This window comes from Syzygium oleosum, unplaced genomic scaffold, assembly GCF_021117445.2.
Source record: "Syzygium oleosum isolate NSW1041296 unplaced genomic scaffold, Sole_v2.1 Sole_v2.21, whole genome shotgun sequence".
NCBI lineage: Eukaryota > Viridiplantae > Streptophyta > Magnoliopsida > Myrtales > Myrtaceae > Syzygium > Syzygium oleosum.
The window spans coordinates 5389851-5411975 of NW_026607505.1; the positions used below are offsets into that span (position 1 = coordinate 5389851).

The 22125-nt window shown below is 43.3% G+C and overlaps 3 protein-coding genes and 1 non-coding gene across 4 annotated transcripts; 1 reads left to right on the forward strand and 3 right to left on the reverse strand.

Moving 5' to 3' along the window:
• Nucleotides 1-1163: 1163 nt before the first annotated feature.
• Nucleotides 1164-3953, reverse strand: LOC115671021 (subtilisin-like protease SBT1.8). The gene is made up of 3 exons (XM_056320964.1): nucleotides 3347-3953; nucleotides 2214-3242; nucleotides 1164-2098 (listed from the first exon to the last, which is right to left on the reverse strand). Exons 1-3 carry the CDS (start codon nucleotides 3936-3938, stop codon nucleotides 1440-1442), a joined length of 2280 nt encoding a protein of 759 aa, XP_056176939.1. The 5' UTR covers nucleotides 3939-3953; the 3' UTR covers nucleotides 1164-1439.
• A 1529-nt stretch (nucleotides 3954-5482) lies between these two features.
• Nucleotides 5483-5564, forward strand: TRNAS-GCU (transfer RNA serine (anticodon GCU)). The gene has a single exon. It is a non-coding gene; the product is annotated as a tRNA-Ser (tRNA).
• An 809-nt stretch (nucleotides 5565-6373) lies between these two features.
• On the reverse strand, nucleotides 6374-9084 carry LOC115671020 (RING-box protein 1a). Its single transcript, XM_030592460.2, has 5 exons — nucleotides 8862-9084; nucleotides 8698-8748; nucleotides 8540-8599; nucleotides 6741-6812; nucleotides 6374-6646 (listed from the first exon to the last, which is right to left on the reverse strand). The coding sequence occupies exons 1-5, from the start codon at nucleotides 9004-9006 to the stop codon at nucleotides 6609-6611; spliced, it is 366 nt and encodes a 121-aa protein (XP_030448320.1). The 5' UTR covers nucleotides 9007-9084; the 3' UTR covers nucleotides 6374-6608.
• Nucleotides 9085-10870: 1786 nt separating this feature from the next.
• On the reverse strand, nucleotides 10871-13200 carry LOC115671017 (serine/threonine-protein kinase RIPK-like). The gene is made up of 5 exons (XM_030592455.2): nucleotides 12577-13200; nucleotides 12326-12461; nucleotides 12061-12197; nucleotides 11810-11933; nucleotides 10871-11699 (listed from the first exon to the last, which is right to left on the reverse strand). The coding sequence occupies exons 1-5, from the start codon at nucleotides 13189-13191 to the stop codon at nucleotides 11149-11151; spliced, it is 1563 nt and encodes a 520-aa protein (XP_030448315.2). The 5' UTR covers nucleotides 13192-13200; the 3' UTR covers nucleotides 10871-11148.
• Between the last annotated feature and the right edge of the window lie 8925 nt (nucleotides 13201-22125).

Genomic DNA, 22125 nt, shown 5'->3' on the forward strand with positions numbered 1-22125 from the left:
ACTGGCGATGAATGGTGGTGATAGCGGGCAGATGGCTATGTCAGGTTGCTATGCTGGGCCTATGTTTAACACTCTTGCTGGTTTGGGAGTTTCAATGTTTCTTGGAGCCTGGCTTAGTAAACCTGCATCATAAGTAGTACCCCTGGATACTAGTCCCCCTGGAGAGCAGTCTATTTTACACGATGGGGTTTCTGATGAGTCACTCATCGTCTTGCCCCGACATGACACGCGACTGAACAAGATGTTGGGGATCGGCCTTATGTCAATTTATCTGGTCTTCCTAGTTTTGAGGTTAAGCACATCTATGGGTGCGGTTTCATTGAGCGGTCTTAGTTGACTAACGGTCCAGGCATCAGGCATGGGAACTCTGGCAGGGTAGTGTGTACTAAAAAAAATGGATGCGTCCTTCTCTCCACAAATACAGCTTTGTGCCTGGTGCCATGATGATGTAGCTCATGTGCTTGCTGCATACTGAAAAAGTTATACCGGAATGGTTGAGCTGCAAGCTGGGCCTTGCGAACGTATCGAATTGATGTACAGTGCCAAATTATATTTGTGAGAGTTCATCTCCAAATGCCAATGCTTTTTGTGTGTTCTCAATTGTACTCCTGTTTCTCGTTTTGACGGTTGACGTGGGATATTTGTGAGATTGGCTTGTGACATGCTATCCGTGCTTCTGACACCACCGTCGTTATTTCTCATTTTCAGAAGAAAGAAGAAACTGTCAATTGCGAATTATTGAATGAATGAATGACGACACAGAGAAAGTATCAGGTTATCAATATGCTTCGCGTTTTGGATCGGAATGGTTGCTTTTTGGCTTGTGATTGGAGAAACTAACCAGCACATTGCTGGACCTAGATGAAGCTACATGCAGGATAAGAGTGAGAAATGTGGCTCAGCTAAATGAAATTCTCTCCTTTTCATTCTGCTATGCATATTTCCTCACTCTCGGTTCTGGTCGGTATCCTGGGCAGAAGAATGTCGCAGTCAATAACGAAAGCAGATTATTCGGGCATTGCACTCTTCAACTTTAATATCTCAAAGTTGCACTACACTCTTAACTTCGATATCTTAAAGACGAGGTCGCCAAGTCGAAGCAAGCATCCTGCACATAGCCTTTATCGCTATGTAATCGTCGATTCGAGTAAAATGGATCCGCATTGAGATAAGTCTGCGATCAAAGCAGATCATGAGATGGTATTTATATCACTGTATGATTTCAAGGTTCGTTTTCTTTTTGTTTCTGTCAATTTGAACAATGATGGCATGATCATGCTAATCTCGTAAGCTATCATCATGTTCTTGCGTTCGAACTCTAGAGCAGTAACACACTTCACTGTACTTTATTGAATCACCATCACAATTGTACACATTCTTCTTCAACCATTTACAGCATCTACCCTGCTTTTCTCCCCACACATAAACCTTCCACATATTCACTGTTGCGCCCACAAGAACGCGACCGGACTCCTGACGCGATGCTGCCGGTTCCTCCACGTGATGGAGCCGCCGAGAGCCGTGTCCGTCTTGTTCCTTGCCACGAACGTCACGCTGTACCTCTGCTTCTCCCCCACCTTCCCGAACACTAGCCTAGTCGGCCTCACCCTCACCGCAACCGTGCTGGGCGCCTGCACCGCCACCCTGTACACCGACCCGGCGTCCCCCACGTTCGTCACCTCGCGCGCGTACCGCACCACCGTCTTGTTGGGCCCGAACACGACCGAGAATGACGGGTAGTTGAGCTGTCCCGGGTTGGACAGTTTCGTCGAGCAGGTCACGTTCGTCCGCCTCACGACTCTCTGGACTTGCTGGACCGTGTAGTTAAGAGAACAGACGAAGGCGATGTAGTCGTCGGCGGTGAGATCGTACACGAGGCCAGGCGAGAGGGCCTTCCTCGGGTCAATGTGGCCTGCTCCGTGGGCGAACGGGGACGACGGGCCTCCCGTGGCTGAGTCGGTGATGGGTTTGCGGGTGTTGTCGTGGACGTAGGCGGTGGTCATGAGCGCCGATTTGATTGCGCTTGTGCTCCAATCTGGGTGGGCAGCTTTGAGCAGCGCGGCGACGCCACTGATGTGCGGGCAAGACATGGACGTACCTGGAAAATGGAGCCCGTTAGAAAAGATTTTGACTTCTGGAGAGTTGCACACGATGTGCTTGGTTGTTTGCTCAGAACAGAGGAAGGACGAGAGAAGTATGTAACGTCAATGAACCTGAGATGATATTGAAGGTGGCAGTCCTTTTGAGAATATTCGATTCCGTGGTGGTCAAATTATCGGGCCAAGCGGCCAGGATGTTGACGCCTGGGCCAATCACGTCAGGTTTCAAGATCTGCATGGACTGGAAGTATGGCCCTCTTGAGCTGAACGCAGCCACCACCGGTGTCGGCCTGACATTGAATGCTTGTGTGCCGGTAGTGACCAGGGCCGTAGGGTTCCGATCGGTCCTGGCATATTGCCTGATCACATTACCTGCCTTTGCACCGATGTGAGCTGTCGGTATCCGGTGGGGGTCTGCCAGCAACTCCTCGCCACCGTTCTCTGCAGTGTTCACCAGTATCATTCCTACTCCGCCAGCATCACGCACCACTTCGCCCTTCTCAACCCGGGCATTTTCCCCTCGGTCGCAGAGCACCACCTTCCCGCGCACCACCCTGGGGTCGAGTGTGCCCGGCATGCACAAGTTGCTTGGTCTGCTTGCGTTTCCCGCGTTGTAAACCAGGCCAACCAGCTTGTTCCCCATTCCGTGGCCACCATACAACGATTCTCCAGTGAACCGCATCTTGTTGCCAAGCAATGCATAGGCCGGGAATTTGCGGTCCAAGGTAGACGCACCTACGGTCATGATCCATGGGGCTCCATTCGAGAGCGTGCCTAGTTGAGGACCTTCGTTTCCGGCGGAGGCAGAGACAAAAATACCCTTCTCCATTGCTGAGAACGCTCCAATAGCAATGCTGGTCTCGTAGTACGACCCGTCAGCTCCACCAAGGGAGAGAGAGATCACGTCGACGCCATCCCTTATGGCCTGGTCCATGGCGGCGAGTATGTCGGAGTCCATGCAGCCCTGTTCCCAGCATACTTTATAGCTGGCCACACGGGCATGGGGAGCCATGCCCTGAGCGACGCCTCTTGCATGGCCGAGCAAGTTGGCATTGGCCACCGGCGAGCCAGCGGCTGTGCTCGAGGTGTGAGTCCCATGTCCCTCATGGTCCCGAGGGGTTTGAACTTCTGTCATGTTACCATCTGCACAATGAATGTTATCACATTAATATCCATAAATACTCGTCAAGTACCCGATGCAATTTTGCCTACGATTTCTTTTAGGGTCATTTGGTTCACAAAGTTACCTAAAGCCTTGATATATCCTTTGGCGAAATAATAAGCGCCGATGAGCTTCTTGTTGCACAGAGAAGGACTGAAATCCGGTCCGCTCACGCAGTGTCCCTTCCACCGGGTCGGAACCTCCGGCAACCCCAAGTCGTCAAAGCTCTTTGCCTCTGGCCAAACCCCAGTGTCAAGAAGACCAATGATTACTTCATGAAATGGTTGATCAGCCTTCTTCGAATGGTTCCCCGTGCCGGGCCACAGCCCGAATTCATCTTCCACTTTCAAGAAGCTTGGCGTCCGCGTCGTGTGCAGATGGTACATGACGTCCTCATAGACCCCGAGCACTGCGTCCGACGACCGGAGGGCCTCCGCTTGATCCGGCTCGAGGGACGCGGCGTAGCCATGGAAGGCGTCGCTGTAGACGTAAAGGAGATCGCTGGCACCAGAGGCGAGAGATTGGAGGTTCGCGCTGTACCAATCCCAGCTGGTGCTGAACGACCCGGGGATGCTTTGTTCCTTCATTTGAACAATGTAGGTCTTCTTGGCCATCGCACAAGGGAAGGCGAGAAGAAAAAGAGCTAAGGACGTTAACCAAGCAGCGGAAGAAGCCATGGTCGGACAATCTCCCGTTGCTCGAAAAACCTGGAAGCGGAGTAATTCTTGACAACCTTGTAAGTTCCAATCTTTATAGTGAAAGATTCTTCTTGGGTTGCTATTGTTAGCGTGTATTGGTTGGTTCTCCGGCCTCCGTGTTTTGCAATTTATAGTCTTCTATCTTTGGTGATGATTAAGTTTCTAAATCAAGTCCAGATCCAGGCAGGAATGAATCTGGTATATTCAGAGTCAGTGAATCTAAATTCTAAATATGGATTAACTTCTGTTTTAACTTTTAGGTGCAATGCAATGAAGAAGGGCCGTACAGCTGTTCAGCTTCCCAATCTCAGTTTGAATTGATTGGACTTTGCTGTTCCAGGGAAGTGTAACTTACTATTATCTCGTGGCCTTTCTTTGCGACATTATCAGGTAATGACCCTGTGTGGTGCATGTACCTGTGGCATTTGGTAGGTTCTTCCCATGAGGGACTTCTGTTCACATTCCCTAATCACGACGACCCCTAGACTTCTCTTCCATGCATGCACTATGCGCCGGTATTCCGACGTCGAGGTGGTCGATGGAAGGGCATTTGCCGGTCTTGTGTGGCCAAAAAACAATGCCTTAGTCGGTCCATTAGATGAGAACTATTGAGAGAACGAGAATGCACGGATTAACCTCTCCGGTCCATTGAGGGAGATCACTTGCCCAAGCCTGTCATATTTCACATTGTAATTAGTTCCTTAGTATTGTAATTAATCGACACTGTTTGTCTCTTGATAGTCTCTTCTTGATGAGAGTATGGTACCAGAAGCTTCACTTCCGGATGTTTTACAAATTCAATACCGCTTTTACAGTCACACAAATACAAATCTCACATCGCCCATCGACAATGTTAAGCTATAATTGTAGTGTAGACATCTTTATGGACATGGTCATTGAGATTGATGGATTAACAATAAGAATCTATTCGGGGGTTCGATAGTTAGAAATAGCAATCTCTGTTGTCTGTGGCTATAACTTCATACAATGCTGATTCGATTAACACCCGTGTACGTTGGTGAGCTGCCAAAAGGGAGGACGCTCTTCGATCCCGAGTTAGGCAATCTGAACTCAACTGTGATAATCGACCGCATCTTGTAAGGGAAGACGCCAGCATATGAGGGGTGTGACGGTCAAGTTGACTGTGAACGTACATATAATGTATGAGCGTCCAATGCCACGTCATCAGTTGACACGATATATTGTTATAAATGTCGGCTTTATTAGCAGTACATCCATATAACGATATATGAGTTGTTAAGTACTGGTCGTGTGTATCAAATTGAATTACAATGTAGTGAATACTATTAACTAAAATATCAGAACCTTTTCGAGGTGATTGGCTTCATGAACAAAATACGGTATCTGTGCAACATTAATTACATGCAAAAGAGGCATCGTTTCCTGGTTCTCACAGGGGAATATAGGAAGCACAATATGCGTTTTCCTTTTCGGGGTGAAGAAAACGCTAGGTTGGTAGATATATTTATTAATAATTATATATTAAAGTGGGCACAACGAAGGTCGCTTTGGCCGAGTGGTTAAGGCGTGTGCCTGCTAAGTACATGGGGTTTCCCCGCGAGAGTTCGAATCTCTCAGGCGACGGCGTTTTTTTCCCTCCTTTTGTCTTTGTTTTCCCCCTCGTTTTTGCTAAGTAATACTTAGCCTGAAAAATGGAATTCCTTTTGCTAAGCAAAGACTGAAACTTCAGTTCTCGTGGTCCAGTTTACTTTGCAATAGACATACCTCGGTCCACCAATTCGTCCATTTGTCGCCATTTATTGAGTTACACATAGCCAAAAAAACAACATTAAACTTCATCCGAGGCAACCCGATAATGACTTAACGTTCCCAAGAGTTCATATAAGAATGACCCGATCGTAGAGTAAAAATTCGAGTGACTTCGCTTCAAATCCAAAAGTTTGACTTGTTTGGACCATGAACGCATTTCAAATTAAACTCCTCTGTGATGGTATCGACGGATCAAAGCACTCACAATAGTCGAATTTAGGCAACGAGTGGAGAGCGAGACGTAAGGGTATAGAGGGCAAACCTTCAAGGAGAAGTCGAGTCAATCATGACAATACTTGAATTCAAGCTTCACTCGCGAAACGCTCGGCTAAGGTGGTCATTTGCCTAGCCAGATCAACTCCCCGTTCGACAAAGTTAAAAAGTTTCCTAGATCTTATTGATGAGTAACGCCGAGCGGCTGAATAGCACAAAAGCTCAGCATCCTAATGGACGAAATATCTGAATGGGGTGAATTCGTTATCTGGCCGTAAGTGCAAATGCCTAAAGACTGATATGTACTTTATCTCCGGGGCTCATCACCTATGATCACAGTGCTAGGACTGAATCTCAGCGCAAAAATAAGAGCAACGAACTAAAAGAAAGCGATGAATCTGAGCTAAATAGAAAGAAAGCAGGAATATGATAAAATCTCCTTGAATGTAGTAGCTCATCCATATCTAGCATTGCAAGAATTACTTCGAAATGAACACACTAGATTATGTTACAGCAGGTATAACCAGTTTGCGGCACCAACCATTCAAAGATAATACAGTAAATGAGAATGAGAAATACTTTTTCGGAACTTCAACTGCACACTACTGCGGCTGTAAGACTAGTCGAAAGGCACTAAAATAAATTTTAGTGGCCATACTTCTGAAATTCCCACTCGCTGTTATCTGTGGAAATGAAGCACAAACAAGGACAATTAATTTTACAAAAAGGAGTAGATAAATGAAAGAGAACAAGAGATGCTTGGGCTTAGAGTCTGACCTAGTGGACAAACTTGACGAGTCTTCAGCCAACGACTGATGCAGTGAAAGTGAAATGCATGGTTGCACACTCCTATAAAATCAAAAAAACAGTATTTTGTACCTTTAAGCCAAGCATACAAGGTGTAGGAGACACAAAATGTGACAAAATAGAGCCATGCTTCATCATGGCCCAACCAAAGATAACATGTGAACATAAACTAAGAAACGGAGCCATAAACCTGAAAAATCTAAGAGCATGTCAAAGACCAACAGCACTTCTGGCTAAACTTCAGATGCCATTCAACGACTTTGCAAATTTTTGTCTTGCAAAAAGATGACCTCTTTTCTTTACAAAGCAAGAGCTCAACCAACTACATCTATTACACAAAAGAAACAGGATGAAGCACAAAACCATATAGTAAGCCGTGAAATTGCGAAAATGATTTCACCCATCAAAAAGACTAGCAATATTGATACAAATCTTAGCAATTGACATTAAACAGGAACAGCTTAGAGATATTATCATAAATTAACTAGAAACATAATTCCAGGATCTACTTCAAAACTACAAATCACCCATAGAGTTTCTCAGCGACAAGTCAAATAAGTAGGAGATTGCTCTAAACTCCCCAAGCAACATTCTCACTTATAAGTGGAAAATAGGTTTGACTATCATCACTAAAATCTACAAACTAATGAGCCAAGAATTCAGAACGCACTAAGAACTACTAATGTCAGAGAACTAAAGAGGAAAAGTCACATGATCATAGACCAGAGTGCACCACAATCGCCCTAACTTGGATTTCTAATACAAAAACTCTCGAAGACTCTCGTTATTCTGGTCTCAGATAGAAAAGGCTTCTCTGCACATGCTATGAAACTATGTGAAGACAAGATACTTCATAGGTTTTCGGCAATCAGCTGATCCATCACTACCCTTTTGTTCTTCGTGAAGATTACAAAGTATGTCTAGGAACCTCCTCCATATAAAGTGAAAGGGAGATTTGTACACTCAGATTACTCATTATGCAAAGAAACAAACAGTCTACTTCAATCAATTGAAAGGAAAGCAATAATTTGTGAAGAAGCCATGAAAACTCCATAATCTAGAAGCCTCCTACAGCAGAAAGATAGACGGAGACGTGGACACTAGAAAAGAAGAGAGAGGGTGATAGTGTGGGATAGGGATCACAAGAGGATAGGAAGTAAACATTTGACAGACTGACCCTTTATAATGATTGAAGCCTTACGGAGATGATTTCAAGTGCAATCTCGATGCACTTTAGAAATTTATTCCCAGAATTGTGTCCTAAAAGTTTACTAGCTTTTACCATCTAAATGGAATCCTTAATTTTGCACACTACTTTCAGCACAATTGATAAGAATCCACCTTACTCCTATGGGTACTCTATTTTACTCCTATCTTCTACTAGAAAGGACCTCTCTAACCCCCTCGATTCAAATCGGTAAACTCTTTTCGAGTCAAGATTTTCAGAATGAAAATGTGTCTCTCCTATAAATTGCTCACTAAAAATTGATAAAATGTCAGTATTACAAGTCAACGGAATCAATGGACACTATATCAAGCCCAATTAGAACCTCCTTCCACCATCAGCACACGCGACCGGGCGATTATGGGTGAAAAGCAATAAGGCACAACGAAACACATAGAACTCCGACAAGTTGATCCACTCGACACAATTGCGCCTTCTACGCAATCCATGTACAGGAATCCTAGGACTAGGAACAAAACAACGCGCCACGGACCACGCTACCGGTGCTCAAGTATAAACAGCAGTTTCATCGGATGTTGCTTACCCCAAGCAACCGTGCACTCCTCGCTGGTGGCGCTGGCTTGGTTCGCCTGGCACTCAATGCCTGCTCAAAAAACTCAGGAATCATAAGCCATCCAAAACCCCAAATCGCCACCAAACAAAATCAAAGAAACCAAAAGGCAGGTCAGCTAGCTAACTCACAGAGATCCATGATGTGGTTCCGGCAAATCGCGCAGTTGTCCACCACGATATCTGCAAATAGCAAACCGCCATCACAACACCGTCCAAAACCACAGGGACGAGTTTCAGAGAAAAATCGGCGAAGAAGCCTCAGCGATCATCGGCTAGGATTAGGGTTTCCTTACCCCAGGCCCAGAGGGCGACGGCGTTCCACTTCTTGATCTCGAATCGCTTCGGCTTCTTCGACGAGGAGGAGGAGGCGCCGCCGCCGCCGCTGCTCGATCCCTCGCCGGCGGGGACCATCGGGACGTCGGAATCGAGGGTCGCCATTGCCGATCGGAAACCGCCGAAGAGAAGCCTTCAAGAGAGAGAGAGAGAGAGAGAAGCGTTGAAAAAGAGAGAGGCCCTTCGCGTTGTTACTGTGCGTGTATTTTAGAAGCCGATTTTTATGCGGTTTTCTTCTCCTTTCCTATTTCGTTTTTCTCCTTTTTTGGGTCGGTCTTACGAGAGAAGAGAAAGCCTTAAAACTTATCACGAAAGTGCAATCGAGCTCTAAAATTTTTAAAATAAGCAATCAGGTCCTAGAATTTATTACAAAAGTATAATCTAATCTTGAAATTTTCAAAAAGTGTAATTAATAAAACGACTTGATTTGATCAATTTAACGAATTTTAAGATTTGACTATACTTTTTGAAATGACTTCTAATGTACTTATCCCTACTCATGATATACGATTGATTGTGAAAATTAGTGGTGATGATATTATTGACACGGCACAAATATTTTTTTGGGCCATAATAATTATAGGACATATTAATATGAAAAAGCAAATTGGACTCGGCTTTCAAAATTCGGCTTATGGTAAAAAGCAGGGAAAATTGTACAAATTAATTCTCAAACTTTGGCTCTATGTGTTGTGTCATTTAGAGCTATATCGATTTGACGTTCTTTTTATTTTAAAAATAAGTGTCTTCGTGAGAATATTTGATAACCATATTAATTTATGTATAGATTTCTCGTGCTTATATTAATATGATTATTGTTCCTAATCTTTTAAATAGATAAAATTTTTGAGTTTTTGTGTCCCGCGTTTTATTTATTCAATTTAGTTGAATCTGTAAATTAAACAATTAAAATAGCAGAAATATCAACTCGATACAATTGTAAAAGAGGTTCTAGTTATGCTATTATTGAGTTTATGAGCTAATATATACTTAATTGAAACTATAGTAACATTTATGAAGACTAAAAAGGTAAAAAAAAATAACAAAAAGATAGCTACATTTTTGTTGAATTAGGAAATATATTGAAATGAGAAGATATTCTAAAATCCGGACGGTAGTGCAATTATGAAAACTTATGATTTTTTTATAAAAAGTTGTGAAATTAGATTGAACGAATTGAAAATTTGGGGATTAGACTGAATATTTAGAAGTAGTTTGAGGACCATATTAGACGAAACTCAAAGATGATAGGGTACTTCATGCCAAAGTTTAGGAATTATTTGCGTCATTTTTCCTAAAAAGTAACAAAAGGATAAAAAAAAAGAATGAATATTGTTTTACTTATAAGATGGTACAAAATCTAATTTATAGATTTTGTTAGATAATAATAGGGTTAATATCACGAAAAACCCCAAACTAGTACACCTGTGACAAATTTACCCCAAATTAATTTTTGATCACGAAAAACTCCAAACTGGTAAGCCTATGACAAATTTACCTCAAACTAATTTTTTGACCACCAAAGACCCCAAATTGATACACTTGTGATAAATTTACCCTCCATTAAATTAGATTAATATCACGAAAAATCACAAAATGATAAATCCGTGACAAACTAAGGAGTAAAACCCTAAACTGGTATACCTGTCAATTGTCATGTGTCATTTAACTCGGCAATTAAAATTTAACGGAGACTAACGTAGGGTAAATTTGTCACAGATGTACCAGTTTGGGGTTTTTGATGGTCAAAAAATTAATTTTGGGTAAATTTGTTATAGATGTACCAGTTTGGAGTTTTTCGTGATATTAACCCTAAAAAAATATTATCTTTGTCAGCAAGAACTTATATCTAAACATTTTAATAAACATTAAAAAAAATTCATTCATTCATTTTTATAAACGATACACGCGATTATTTTTAAAAAGATATTTTTCAAATTAGTCATTTTCCGCTAAACAAAGAAAACCTTGAAAGAAAATGATAACTCGTCTGAATTAGTCCTTTCACTCACTTGACTCTATATATATTACACTTGTATTAAAGAATCAACCAATCAACATTTTAGCCTCTTCATCAAAAAAAAAATTGGAAAAAATGAGCCTTGCTACCTGAAAATAGGGCAAGCTTCCAAAAAAAAAAACACCCTTACAATTCAAGCCTATAATGAACTTGTAATTTAATAACATCTTGAATATAACCTTGGTGATTATTTACACTGTCCCTTCAATCAGTCAATCATCTTCTGCTCATCCTTTCTGGTGCAATGGCGAACCCAATCCATGTCTATGGCTTCTGTCTCCCAAAGCAGTGTCTGAGTGAATCACGGACTTGGGAGATAGTCTTCTGCGATGCCTTTGGTTGTGATGTTGATGATGATGGCCACGGTCTCTCTTCTCTTCCTTGGGCTTGTCGCTCTTTCTCGCCTCCCTCTTCTTGCTCGGATCATCTTCAGGAGGGAATGTGAACACAAACGTGCCAACTGGGAGGTCACTGAAGTCCTGGAGCGGCTCGAGTGTCTCCACCACGGTCCGCATCGCGGGCCTCTGCTTCGGCCGGTGGCTGAGGCACTGGTACGCCAGTTCGGCCGCCTTCCTCGCCCCGGCCTCCGAGTACTGCCCCTCGAGCCTCGGGTCCAGTATCCGGCCCACCTTCCTGGGGTCTCTCAGCATTGGTCTGGCCCACTCGACCAGCTTCTGCTCCCGGGCAGGCCGGGATTTGTCCACGGATTTCCTCCCTGTCAGGAGCTCCAGCAGGACTACTCCGAAGCTATACACGTCGCTCATCGCTGTCAGATGACCTGAAGTCAAATTGAGCAGAGTTGATCTTAGGAAACTCGAGAATGTAACCGACGTGATAACCTTAAAGGACTTATTAGAGTTTGCTTTTCAATCTTGTGCTTGTTCTTACCGGTCATGATGTATTCGGGAGCTGCATAGCCCTGGGTGCCCATGACCCTGGTCGAAACGTGAGTGTCGTCTCCTTCTGGGCCATCTTTCGCTAGTCCAAAGTCCGAGAGCTTCGCAGTAAAATCCTGTAAACAGAACGAAGATTGAGCATACATTATTAGCCCAAGACATTACAGATCCTAATCATCGAAGCTTTTGTTTTCAGGATAAGTAAAGTCATTGATTGTCCTACTACACAAAAGAAACGCTTACCGAGTCTAGTAAGATGTTTGAGGCTTTGAAGTCTCGGTATATGACCGGTTTCTCTGCTTCGTGCAGGAAGGCCAGGCCCTTTGCAGCTCCCAGAGCAATTTTCATTCTTGCCGACCACTGTAATGAAACCGAATATCCTGCAATCAAAAACAAATTTAACTGGGTTATAATCGGACATTGCTTGTGGGAGAAGCTAACTAATAGACAATACGGTCATTAGAAGCATGTCTGTTCAGATAATTGAAAGCTAGAACAGAGTGCATACTTCTGAATAGTTGATTCTCTAAACTGCCACGAGGCATGTATTCGTATACTAGGAGCCGGTGTTCGTCTTCGCAGCAATAACCAATCAGCTTCACCAGATGAGGATGCCTCAATTGTCCGAGAAATATCACTTCTGTCTGCCAAAGAGAAAATTCAGAAAATCAGTTTTGATCCAAACACATGATGAGAAGGAAGAGTTCTAACTGCATTGAGTCATGAGATTGTGAATTCGAGAGAATTAGCTTAGCTTACCAACCACTCTCTATGACCCTGCAAGCCATCCAAATCCAGGAGCTTGACAGCCACAGGCAGGGCCTTCAAGCCAGGCCTAAGCTTGTCGTCGATGAAGCCCTTGTGCACGGGCCCGAACCCGCCCTCACCAATAAAGTTGCTCGACGAGAAGCTCTGGGTGATCAGCTTGAGCTCCTGGAGGGTGAATACATGGAGGTTCGACCCTGCAAGAGATATGGAAAGGTCTTCCGACAACGTCACGCTTGGGTTGCTCAAATCCGACACAGAAAGCCTTTGGAAGGAACTCTGCTTGGACACCACTTTCTTGGGCTTGCGGGGATTGGTTCCTTTCCCGCAACAGCTCGGCACAACGTAGCTCCACAAAATCTTCTTGACCGCCATCGACAATGCAGAAATTTCACTCCTCCGCTTCCGAGATTCTAAAATTGCAGGACCATTTCTTTTGCCGTCGACTTGGAAATAAGGGAAAAGTTTTGGATGTAACCAAGCAAGAAAGTTGCAGAGGGAACAATGGCTAGTAATGACCTTTAAAGGGAGATGATTCAATGACCATATATTCAAATCCCCACCTGCCCTCGAATTCAGACAGGCTTGCAACTTCCTTACACAACCCATTTGAATTTTCTATTTCCATCTTCTTTCTTTCTAGTAGTTTATTCTATTTTCTTTTCACATAGATGATTCCATGTATCTTCCTAAAACAGCAGGCAATTCCTCCACCGCAATACCAGAACAGTTTTGTTTGGAAGCAGCACTCCATTGACCATTTCGTGTATTGTAAAGTGATGGGTCACGAGTCTCTTGATGAATGTTTCACACGAGGGACAACGACATGGTTGCCCCTCTTGACTTTTGCACGATTATGAACAACCCCGATTGAAAACAGAATTTGACCAAAAAAAGAATTGAAAAAGGAAGTTTAGCTTTCAAATTGATTAGGCTCATGCGAATTTGGTTTCACATTGATGTAAGCTCTTGGTGATGGGAGGCGAGGCACAGGAGAAGAATTAATGACAGGTGAGTGGATTGGTAAACCTGTTTTCTCGACGCAATTAAGCAGTCTTCTTTCTCCTTTGACCAATAATCATAAATCAGCTTTACTCGATTCGGTAAACAAAAGGAAGCTCTCAAAACTGAAGAAAAGTCAATTTCTTGGTTTCTTCTTCGACTGGTGCACTTATATGAATAGATCCAACAAGTCCCAGCCACAAGGTTGGGCCAAGAAAGCATGATTTATTCTGCCATGTCACACTCAAACAGCAAGGTGAAAAGGAAAAGGTTATATTGCATCCAATTTACACATGTACAATCATAGGGGTGCAATAAAGTACTAGGCTTATCTTGTGTAAACATGAGGTATAGTCAGAAGAACCCACTTGTCAAAACACATTGTTTTTCTCTGTATTGTCTGTATTATCCCTGTCTGAGTTAGGTTGCTTTGCTTTGTCTCTCTCTTCTCTCTCTCTCTCTCTCTCTCTCTCTCTCTCTCGCTCCTGTTCCTGAATTCTAGAAGCTTATCCGCAAGATGGATAGATGATAGTTGCGTTCTGGTTCTGAACTAGTCGAAGACAACCAAGACTTTTTGTAATATCCTAGTCTCTGAAATGTAATACAACCAAAAGCTGGGTGCTTAGTCTTTGCCCTCTGCAGATCTGGTGGTGATGACAGTTGCAAAAGGTTGAAGTTGACCTCAGATCAATAAAGAACACACCACTTGGTAGTGGTTGAGGGATCATCCTCTCATTTCCCTGGTAAGCTGGTTCATTCCTGTTCATTCCTCAGGAAACCAATAAGATATGGTAACACAAGAAAACATTGTTAAATAATAAATTTGAGCGGATTATCAGCTGCAGAGACTTGGATTTGTCTCTTTTGTTCGTTAATTAATGGTTTCTTCGGGTGCTGGCCTCGAGGAAGTGCTGTGCACTCAAATGTGGATTGATCAATAATAGCTGGGAAAGAAAAACAAGAACTGAAAAGATTTTAAAATGCTTTTGATGGGGAGTGATTTGGTCAAGGGGGGAGTAGGTGGTGGACCATTTTCCATCGCGTCAGCATTCAAAAAGTCAAAGGGCAGTATTGTAATTTCGCAACTTTGTTCAAAGGAATGGAGGCTTGGGTTCTTCTCAAGGAGGAAAACATTCAAGTCAAAGATGGAAAAATTGGCGCGCAAGATTGGTGCGCAAGATTGGTTTATTTTTTTTTCAAGATAATGTGATACAGAATTTTCAACTTTTCTTAACCCTCTTATTTTGCAATACTTGGAATGCGAAAATCAATCAATTTCAATTTATCGAGAGATGGAATTCGCCGTTCATCGTGATTTCTACCCAAGTGCATTTCTATTGATTCTTCTTTATCCGTGCAATACTCCTTCTATACTTGATCTTGTACCGATTATTCATCCATATTATGATGTCTCGAATTTTGAATACATGGTGTATGTTCCCCTTGAAAGGATTATTAAGTAGTTGTCAAGTAGTTCAAGTTAAGAATCATATAAAACAAACTAGTTGATGATCATGATAGACAGGGATCTTATGCTTCCGAGTGTTGCTTTCACCAAATAAATCTTTGGCTCTTTCCTTGACAACACCTGCTAATGTTTAAAATAAAATAACAAACAAAAATGGGACAAAGTCGACCTTTTAGAAAACATTCTAGAAGCTCTTCATTCAATACAATAGGGTCCTTATGTGCTCCAGTCTGTTCCAATCACAAACTAATATATATATATATATTGGGATGAAAAAGCTCCTTAATAGTTGTTCATGAGCACACAAAATTAAAATAAAATAGGGTTTATGTATTTAATGTATTGATTTATGGAGCCGTGACCAAAGACAATATTGTGGGACAAGGCCAGCTAAGGCCTATGGCTAAGAAGAGACATTTGTCTGCCTCTTTCAGGGCAGGCCCTCAATTTGGAACTTTAATTTCAGTGGACAGCTCAATTGGCTAAAAATTTCCGAACAATTTATTATTGGTGAATCGAAGCATTATTAAGTAAGCTGTTCCCTTGAAAAAAAAAGAAAAGGAGATAAACAATATATGGGCATCATTCTCTTGTGTAGTCATTACCCTCTTAATCCTAGTCATCTTTATCTCCCTCTCCTTAAATTATCGAAACAACTTCTAAATTGCATAGTATTTATCTTCTCTCAGAATGTAATCTGCCACGAATAATTAAAATTGAAGCAATTTTGCACACATTTATAAAGCGAAGTTTTCGAGGTTGAAATTCAAAACATGGCTACAAGAATTTGAAGTGCCTTTTGGAATAAATCAAAAGGTGTTGATTAGAGATTATTATATTATATCAATGACTAAACCTTTTTTTGTAACTCCGAGTCTAACATTGTTTTCATTATTTAGTGAATTTCCTCTTAAAAATAAACTGTGACTTGGTCGGAAGATCACAGCGAAACTCCAATTTGAAAAGTGGAAAAAGAAAGTATATATTATCTTAAAGAAAACTGATCCTTGGCACATATATAGTTTTATTTCCTGATTTGAAAGACGGAGACACAAAATAAAAAGTAACTTTTTGACAAAGAATACTAAGATTACATAGCTTAGTCTAAGTGATAGAAGCTAAAATAGAACACGTTGGTTTTATTTTATGTTTGTCGTTCAATTGTTGCAACGCGCATCGGGCTGTTTATTTCTTTTAAAATGAACTTCACAAACAAATATGCTCGCCATATTTATCATGTCTTGTATTTGTGTTTTTCTAACTTTTAATATGGGCTAGTCCACTGAACATATAAGCAAACAATTCCTACTAAGCAAAAAAGAAAAGAAAGAAAGCAAAAAATTAGGTTTTATTTCTGATGCATTACAAAATACCAACGTAACTGGAAATTGACACGATATTTTTCATTTTATCCAATCTTAAAACTCGACACGTAAAATAAATCTGATAAAACCGCTTCGAATAAATGTTTTTTTTGGTAAGGAGCTTCGAATAAATGTTGATAATTAAATTTTTAAGAAATTGGCGCATGATCATCTAGGTCTAATTTTCAAAAGAGGGTGACCAAATGCTACGAAAGTTCCGCACAACCACCTCACCTGCACTTATGGAATTATCGCCGAACCACCTAATGGTCAAAGCTTCTTTTTATTCAAAAGGATGCCAAAACATGTCTCACATTGACCACGCTGTTTCGTTTTCTTTAAGGATTGCTATCACGGCACTTTGGTTTTCTTTTTCTTCTTCCTAACGGGATTAGATCAACGGCGGTCGTGGTAGAAACTAGAAGACTTGCATAACGGGATGTCATCATCAATGACCTATGGAACGTGGGGTGGACGAAGGCGGAGAAAATTAGTAGCAACAAACGCTAATGTTCGAATCGAGTCGACGGTCAACCTCCACCGCGTGTGAGTCCAATAAAAAAAGAAGAAAGAAAGAAAAAAACCCGACATAAAAAAAATTTAAAATATATATGGAAAAATTACCAAAACAATCCTAAATCTATTGTAACAATTCAGTCATAAACCTTTTTTTTAGGTCAATTCAGTTATAAACCTTTTGTATTTATGCCAGTTAAGTCCATACAGCCAATTTTGGCTGGCCAGCGTTCAAGTGGTAATTTTTTATAATAATTTATTTTATTTTTCCTTTCTCTTTCCTTTTTTACTTTCCTTCTTCCCTTGGCCGATCGCCGGACCGGCCAGAGGCTAGGGCTGGCGAGGTCATTGGTGAGGCTCGCCCTCGCCATCACGGGCAAGGTCAAGCTCGCCCAGCGACAGCGAGGGCGAGCCCAACCATCGCTAGCCGACCTCTCTCGCCCAGACCTAGCCAGATCTGGGCGAGGTTAAGCTCGCCCTTGCTAGGCGAGGGCTAGCCTCACCATGGCTAGGCGAGCCTCCCCAGTGGCTGGTGAGGCTTGGTCCGTCCGACAACCGGCCAGGGGAAGAAGGAAAGAGAAAGGAAAAAAATAAAATAAAATCGAAAAAATATTTAAAAATTGTCACGTCAGTATCAGCCAGTCAAAATTGTCAGATGGACTGAAACAGTATAATTGCAAAACGTTTAGGACTAAATTGGAAAAAAAAAAGGTTTAGAATTGAATTGGCACAGTTACAACAAGTTTAGAACTGTTTTGATAATTCTCCTATATATAAGGAAAGGGAAAGAAGGATGAGCAGAATAGCAAGCTTCGTGCGGGCATGGGAGGCTTAGTTTTGTAATCGTCTTGCTGAAAATTATAATCTTGCTTTACTTAGCAAACAAAATGCAATAATCTGGTGTCATTAGATATATGGCAATTAAGTTTAATTGTAGAAATTATTCATTCGAAACAAGTTCCTTTACGTGCAATCGATTCAGACGCTTGAAGAAATTTTACTAAGACAGCCATTAAAATGACATAATGGTACCTTTTTTTATGCGCAAATTGAAAACAATGGTACCAGAATATGGTAACTTTGATCCGCAAAACATGTTCAAGAATCAAAACGTAGACTTGAATGTATAAGCTCATGCGGGTAACAAGATTAGCCGTCCCTATTCGTGTAACATCTTCTATCCCTATCACAAGATCGTGCCACCTCTCCAACTTATTTTAAACTTACCGGACTATTTTGTCTTTTCTCAAACCTAACTCATCTCTGTCCCTCTCTCCCCGTCTTAGCACACCTCAATAGACAGTTGTGTCCCTCGCCGTGCTTGACCACCACACCCCCAACAACCACCATGAGCGCCGCCACCATGCCGGCGCCAATGATGAAGGCGTGCATATCTCACTCTCCACTCTCTGGTCGTGTCTTTACCCTCTCTCTGCTCTAACGTCACCCTTTTCATCCCTCTTTGTCATAGGCCGAGCTCAACGACGTTCATGTCAACATGATGCTCAGCGCAACATGATGACAGGGTGAGCGGAGATGGTTATTGGATATTTGGACAATGGCGATGGACACGATGACAAACCGGTGGTGGCGCTTGAGCGCCTTACTAGGTGACGTCCCGAGATGGTCGGCAGCTACTAGTTAAGGTGTATTGGGGGAAAAAGGGGGGGGCGTGGTGGAGAGGGGGGTTGTGCTTGAATTTGTGGAGATTGAATTTGGTGTTATGAACACTCGAATGAGATGGACAGGTGACACGATCTCGTGATAGGGACAAGAGCTTGATACATTAACGGGGACAATTGATCTAAATCCAGCACATGACTTGTAAACTAGCGAAAAAAGCTCAAGTCATGTTGGTTTCATTAGGACCTGTGTTTCCGAAATAAGAAAATTATGTCACTACACTATTCAATTAAATACATATGTTACGCGTAGGAAGAACTCTTACTAAAACTCAGATATCTTACCATATAAACCCACTTTAGATAAGCCTAAAAACCTAAGAGCTCCACGGAATTGGCTTTTCCAAGCCTGGTGTTGATCGAGCAAACGTAAACCTTCTTTTCTCTTCTCTTTTTTGTTATCTTCCCCTCCTCAGCAAATGTGTCCTTGGATGAACATTCCACATTTCATATATGGTTGTGCGATTGTACGGCCCGTTATCAACCTGAGAGGGCTGGGTTTCTAATGGGCTCATAGTCTCTAGCTCACGTTGATTTTATCATCTTCGGCCCCATTTGAATCATGGACATAGTCGATGATGATATTCGTCTTGCTCTTCGTAGTTTGGGAGGAATTACTTCGTCGTGACTTGACGGCAAAGGATCGCGAGTAGGAGTCGTCATCAATCACGTTACGAAACTCATATAAGCACTTTGAAGTTTTTTTATTCCGCATTTCCCGAAACTATCCTGTACTGCTCTTTGCGGGACTTATCGTGACCACCGCACTTGTTATCGCCTAAGAAGTAGGTTAAAATCTGTCACGCGGTATTGAACTAGGAAAAAAGTGTTGAAAAAGTTCTAAACCTATTGCATTTGTATCAATTTAATCCTAAATCTTTTGACCTAGTACTAATTTAGTCATTCCGACTAATTTTGGCTGGATATTACTGATGTGAACTCCGGCCGGCTTACGTGGCACTGCCGGCGTTGACGTTAACAATTTTTAATAATATTTTAATATTTTGCTGATTTTTTTTCTTTTCTTTTTCCTTTCTTCTTCATTTTACCAGCATAGGTGAGGGCTGGCAAGGCAAGGGCGAACCTCGGCCAGGGCTCCCCTCACTAAATATGGGGAGGGAAGCCCCGCCTTGCTGGGGTCCACCCTCGCCTATGCCGAGCGACGGCGACCCTGGCCCAAGTGAGGCCAGCTCGCCGGGCCATCATCTGTGACCGATGGCCGATCACCAGCAAAAGGAAGAAGAAAGGAAAAAAAGAAAGAAAGAAAAATAAAAAAATCAAAAAAATATTATTTTAAATTGTCCATACAGAGCTGGCAGTGTCACGTAGGTCGGCCAACGTCCATGTTTGCAATTTCCGACCAAAATTAGTCGAAATGATTGAATTGGCATTAGGTCAAAATGTTTATAACTAAATTGACATAAATGCAATAATTTTAGAGCTTTTATGGCACGTTTTTCCCATCAAATTGAGTCTAACTTCCGATGTTTCTAGGAAATCCCATTTCGCGCCGGGGTTCTTTCTCTCCTTAAACTCCTTGCACATGAATTGCGGTGTTAAGTTATCTCCCATCAAATTTTTCTGGGTTTATCTTAGCCCGCACCTGTCGTTATCTTGTGCCTAGTAGATTAAACTTTTCATTCTTTTTAGGGAAAAAACCACCAAAAACCCCAAACTTTGCCATCTGTGACACATTTACCCCGAACTTTTTTTTGTGACACCAAAAACCCCGAACTTTGCTTTTTGTGACACATTTACCCCAATGTATTTAGTCCATGGGCATTTTCGTCTTTTTCTGCTTTTTCTTTTTTTTTTTTCTTTTTTTTCCTTTCCGGCGGGGCTGAGGGGGCCTCGCCGGCGTCGGCCCTCGCCGGATCCGGCGAGGGGGCCTCGCCGGCGCCGAGCGAGGGCGGCCCTCGCCGCATCCGGCGAGGGCGGCCCTCGCCGGCGCTGCCGGGCGAGGTTCGCCCGGCTCCGGGCGAGCGAGGCGGCCCTCGCCCGGCTCGAGCGAGGTCGACCCTCGCCCGACGCCGGCGAGGGTCGACTCGCCCGAGTCGGGCGAGGGCGGCCCTCCCTCGCCCGGGCGAGGGCGACCCTCGCCGGCGTCGGGCGAGGTTCGCCTCGCCCGGGCGAGGAGGGCCGCCCTCGCCGACTCAGCGAGGTCGACCCTCGCCGGCGTCGGGCGAGGGTCGACCTCGCCCGAGCCGGGCGAGGGCCTCCCGCGCCGGATCCGGCGAGGGCCGCCCTCACTCGACGCCGGCGAGGGTCGACCTCGCCGAGATCCGGGCGAGCGAGGGCGTCCTCGCCCGACTCGAGCGAGGTCGACCCTCGCCGGCGTCGGCGAGGGTCGACCTCGCTGAGCCGGCGAGGGCCGCCTCGCTCGCCCGGGCGAGGGCGACCCTCGCCGGCGTCGGCGAGGTCCGCCCTCGCCCGGGCGAGCGAGGCGGCCCTCGCCCGATCTCAGCGAGGTCGACCTCGCCGACGCCGGCGAGGGTCGACCTCGCTCGAGTCGGGCGAGGACGCCCTCCTCGCCCTGTGCGAGGCGAACCTCGCGCGGCGAGGGCCGCCCTCGCTCGACGCCGGCGAGGGCCCCCTCGCGGATCCGGCGAGGCCCCTCCGGAAAGGAAAAAAAAAAAAAAAAAAAGAAAAGCAGAAAAGACGAAAATGCCCATGGACTAAATACATTGGGGTAAATGTGTCACAAAAAGCAAAGTTCGGGGTTTTTGGTGTCACAAAAAAAAGTTCGGGATAAATGTGTCACAGATGGCAAAGTTTGGGGTTTTTGGTGGTTTTTTCCCTTCTTTTTATGACGGAGTAGCCTATTGATATATTGTCTCAAAGTCTATCAAACGCTCAATTTACCTCGTGAAACAACGTAAGAAGTGGGCCAAATCCCAATGAATGGCCCAATCACGACATCATTTGCATTTCATGACATGAATAATCGAATCTGTACCGAGCTCTTAGAAAAACGCAAGAGCAGCATCCTCACCGTCAGCTCTCTTTGATCCGACATTTATCAAATCACACGTCGGGGTCGTTCACAAAGTTATAAGGTCCATGTTTTATTCGAAGATTTTTCCTATAGGTTAGGAATAATGTCACTATCAAATCAAGGGATAATGACACAAACAGTCCCTGAACTTTGGTCCAATGTGCAATTTAATCTCTGAACTTTTAATTTGTTCAATGTAGTCCCTGAACTTTAGCTTAATGTTCAGTTTGATCCATGAATTTTAGCTTAATATTCAATTTGATCCCTTAACTTTTAATCTGTTCAATGTGATCCCTGGACTTTTAGTACATGTTTAATTTAGTCCATGAACTATTTGAAAATGTTCAATGTAGTCAGGATTACATTGAACATTTTCAAATAGTTCAGGGACTAATCTACATTGAATATTTTCAAATAGTTCAGGGACTAAATTGAACATGTACTAAAAGTCCAGGGACTACATTGAACAGATTAAAAAGTTCATGGACCAAATTGAACATTATGCTAAAGTTTAGG

Excerpts from the sequence above, each read along its gene's own strand:
- LOC115671021 (XM_056320964.1), bottom strand. The coding sequence starts at position 3,938 with ATGGCTTCTTCCGCTGCTTGGTTAACGTCCTTAGCTCTTTTTCTTCTC. Across the intron at positions 3,243-3,346 it reads AGGATATATCAAGGCTTTAG|ATGGTAACATGACAGAAGTT; the intron begins GTAACTTTGTGA and ends TTCATTGTGCAG. Across the intron at positions 2,099-2,213 it reads CACCTTCAATATCATCTCAG|GTACGTCCATGTCTTGCCCG; the intron begins GTTCATTGACGT and ends TCCATTTTCCAG.
- LOC115671020 (XM_030592460.2), bottom strand. The coding sequence starts at position 9,006 with ATGGCGACCCTCGATTCCGACGTCCCGATGGTCCCCGCCGGCGAGGGA. Across the intron at positions 8,600-8,697 it reads GAACCACATCATGGATCTCT|GCATTGAGTGCCAGGCGAAC; the intron begins GTGAGTTAGCTA and ends TTTTTTGAGCAG. Across the intron at positions 6,813-8,539 it reads GGAGTGCACGGTTGCTTGGG|GAGTGTGCAACCATGCATTT; the intron begins GTAAGCAACATC and ends TTGATTTTATAG.
- LOC115671017 (XM_030592455.2), bottom strand. The coding sequence starts at position 13,191 with ATGGGTTGTGTAAGGAAGTTGCAAGCCTGTCTGAATTCGAGGGCAGGT. Across the intron at positions 12,198-12,325 it reads AGAGAATCAACTATTCAGAA|GATATTCGGTTTCATTACAG; the intron begins GTATGCACTCTG and ends TTTTGATTGCAG. Across the intron at positions 11,934-12,060 it reads CAAACATCTTACTAGACTCG|GATTTTACTGCGAAGCTCTC; the intron begins GTAAGCGTTTCT and ends TTCTGTTTACAG.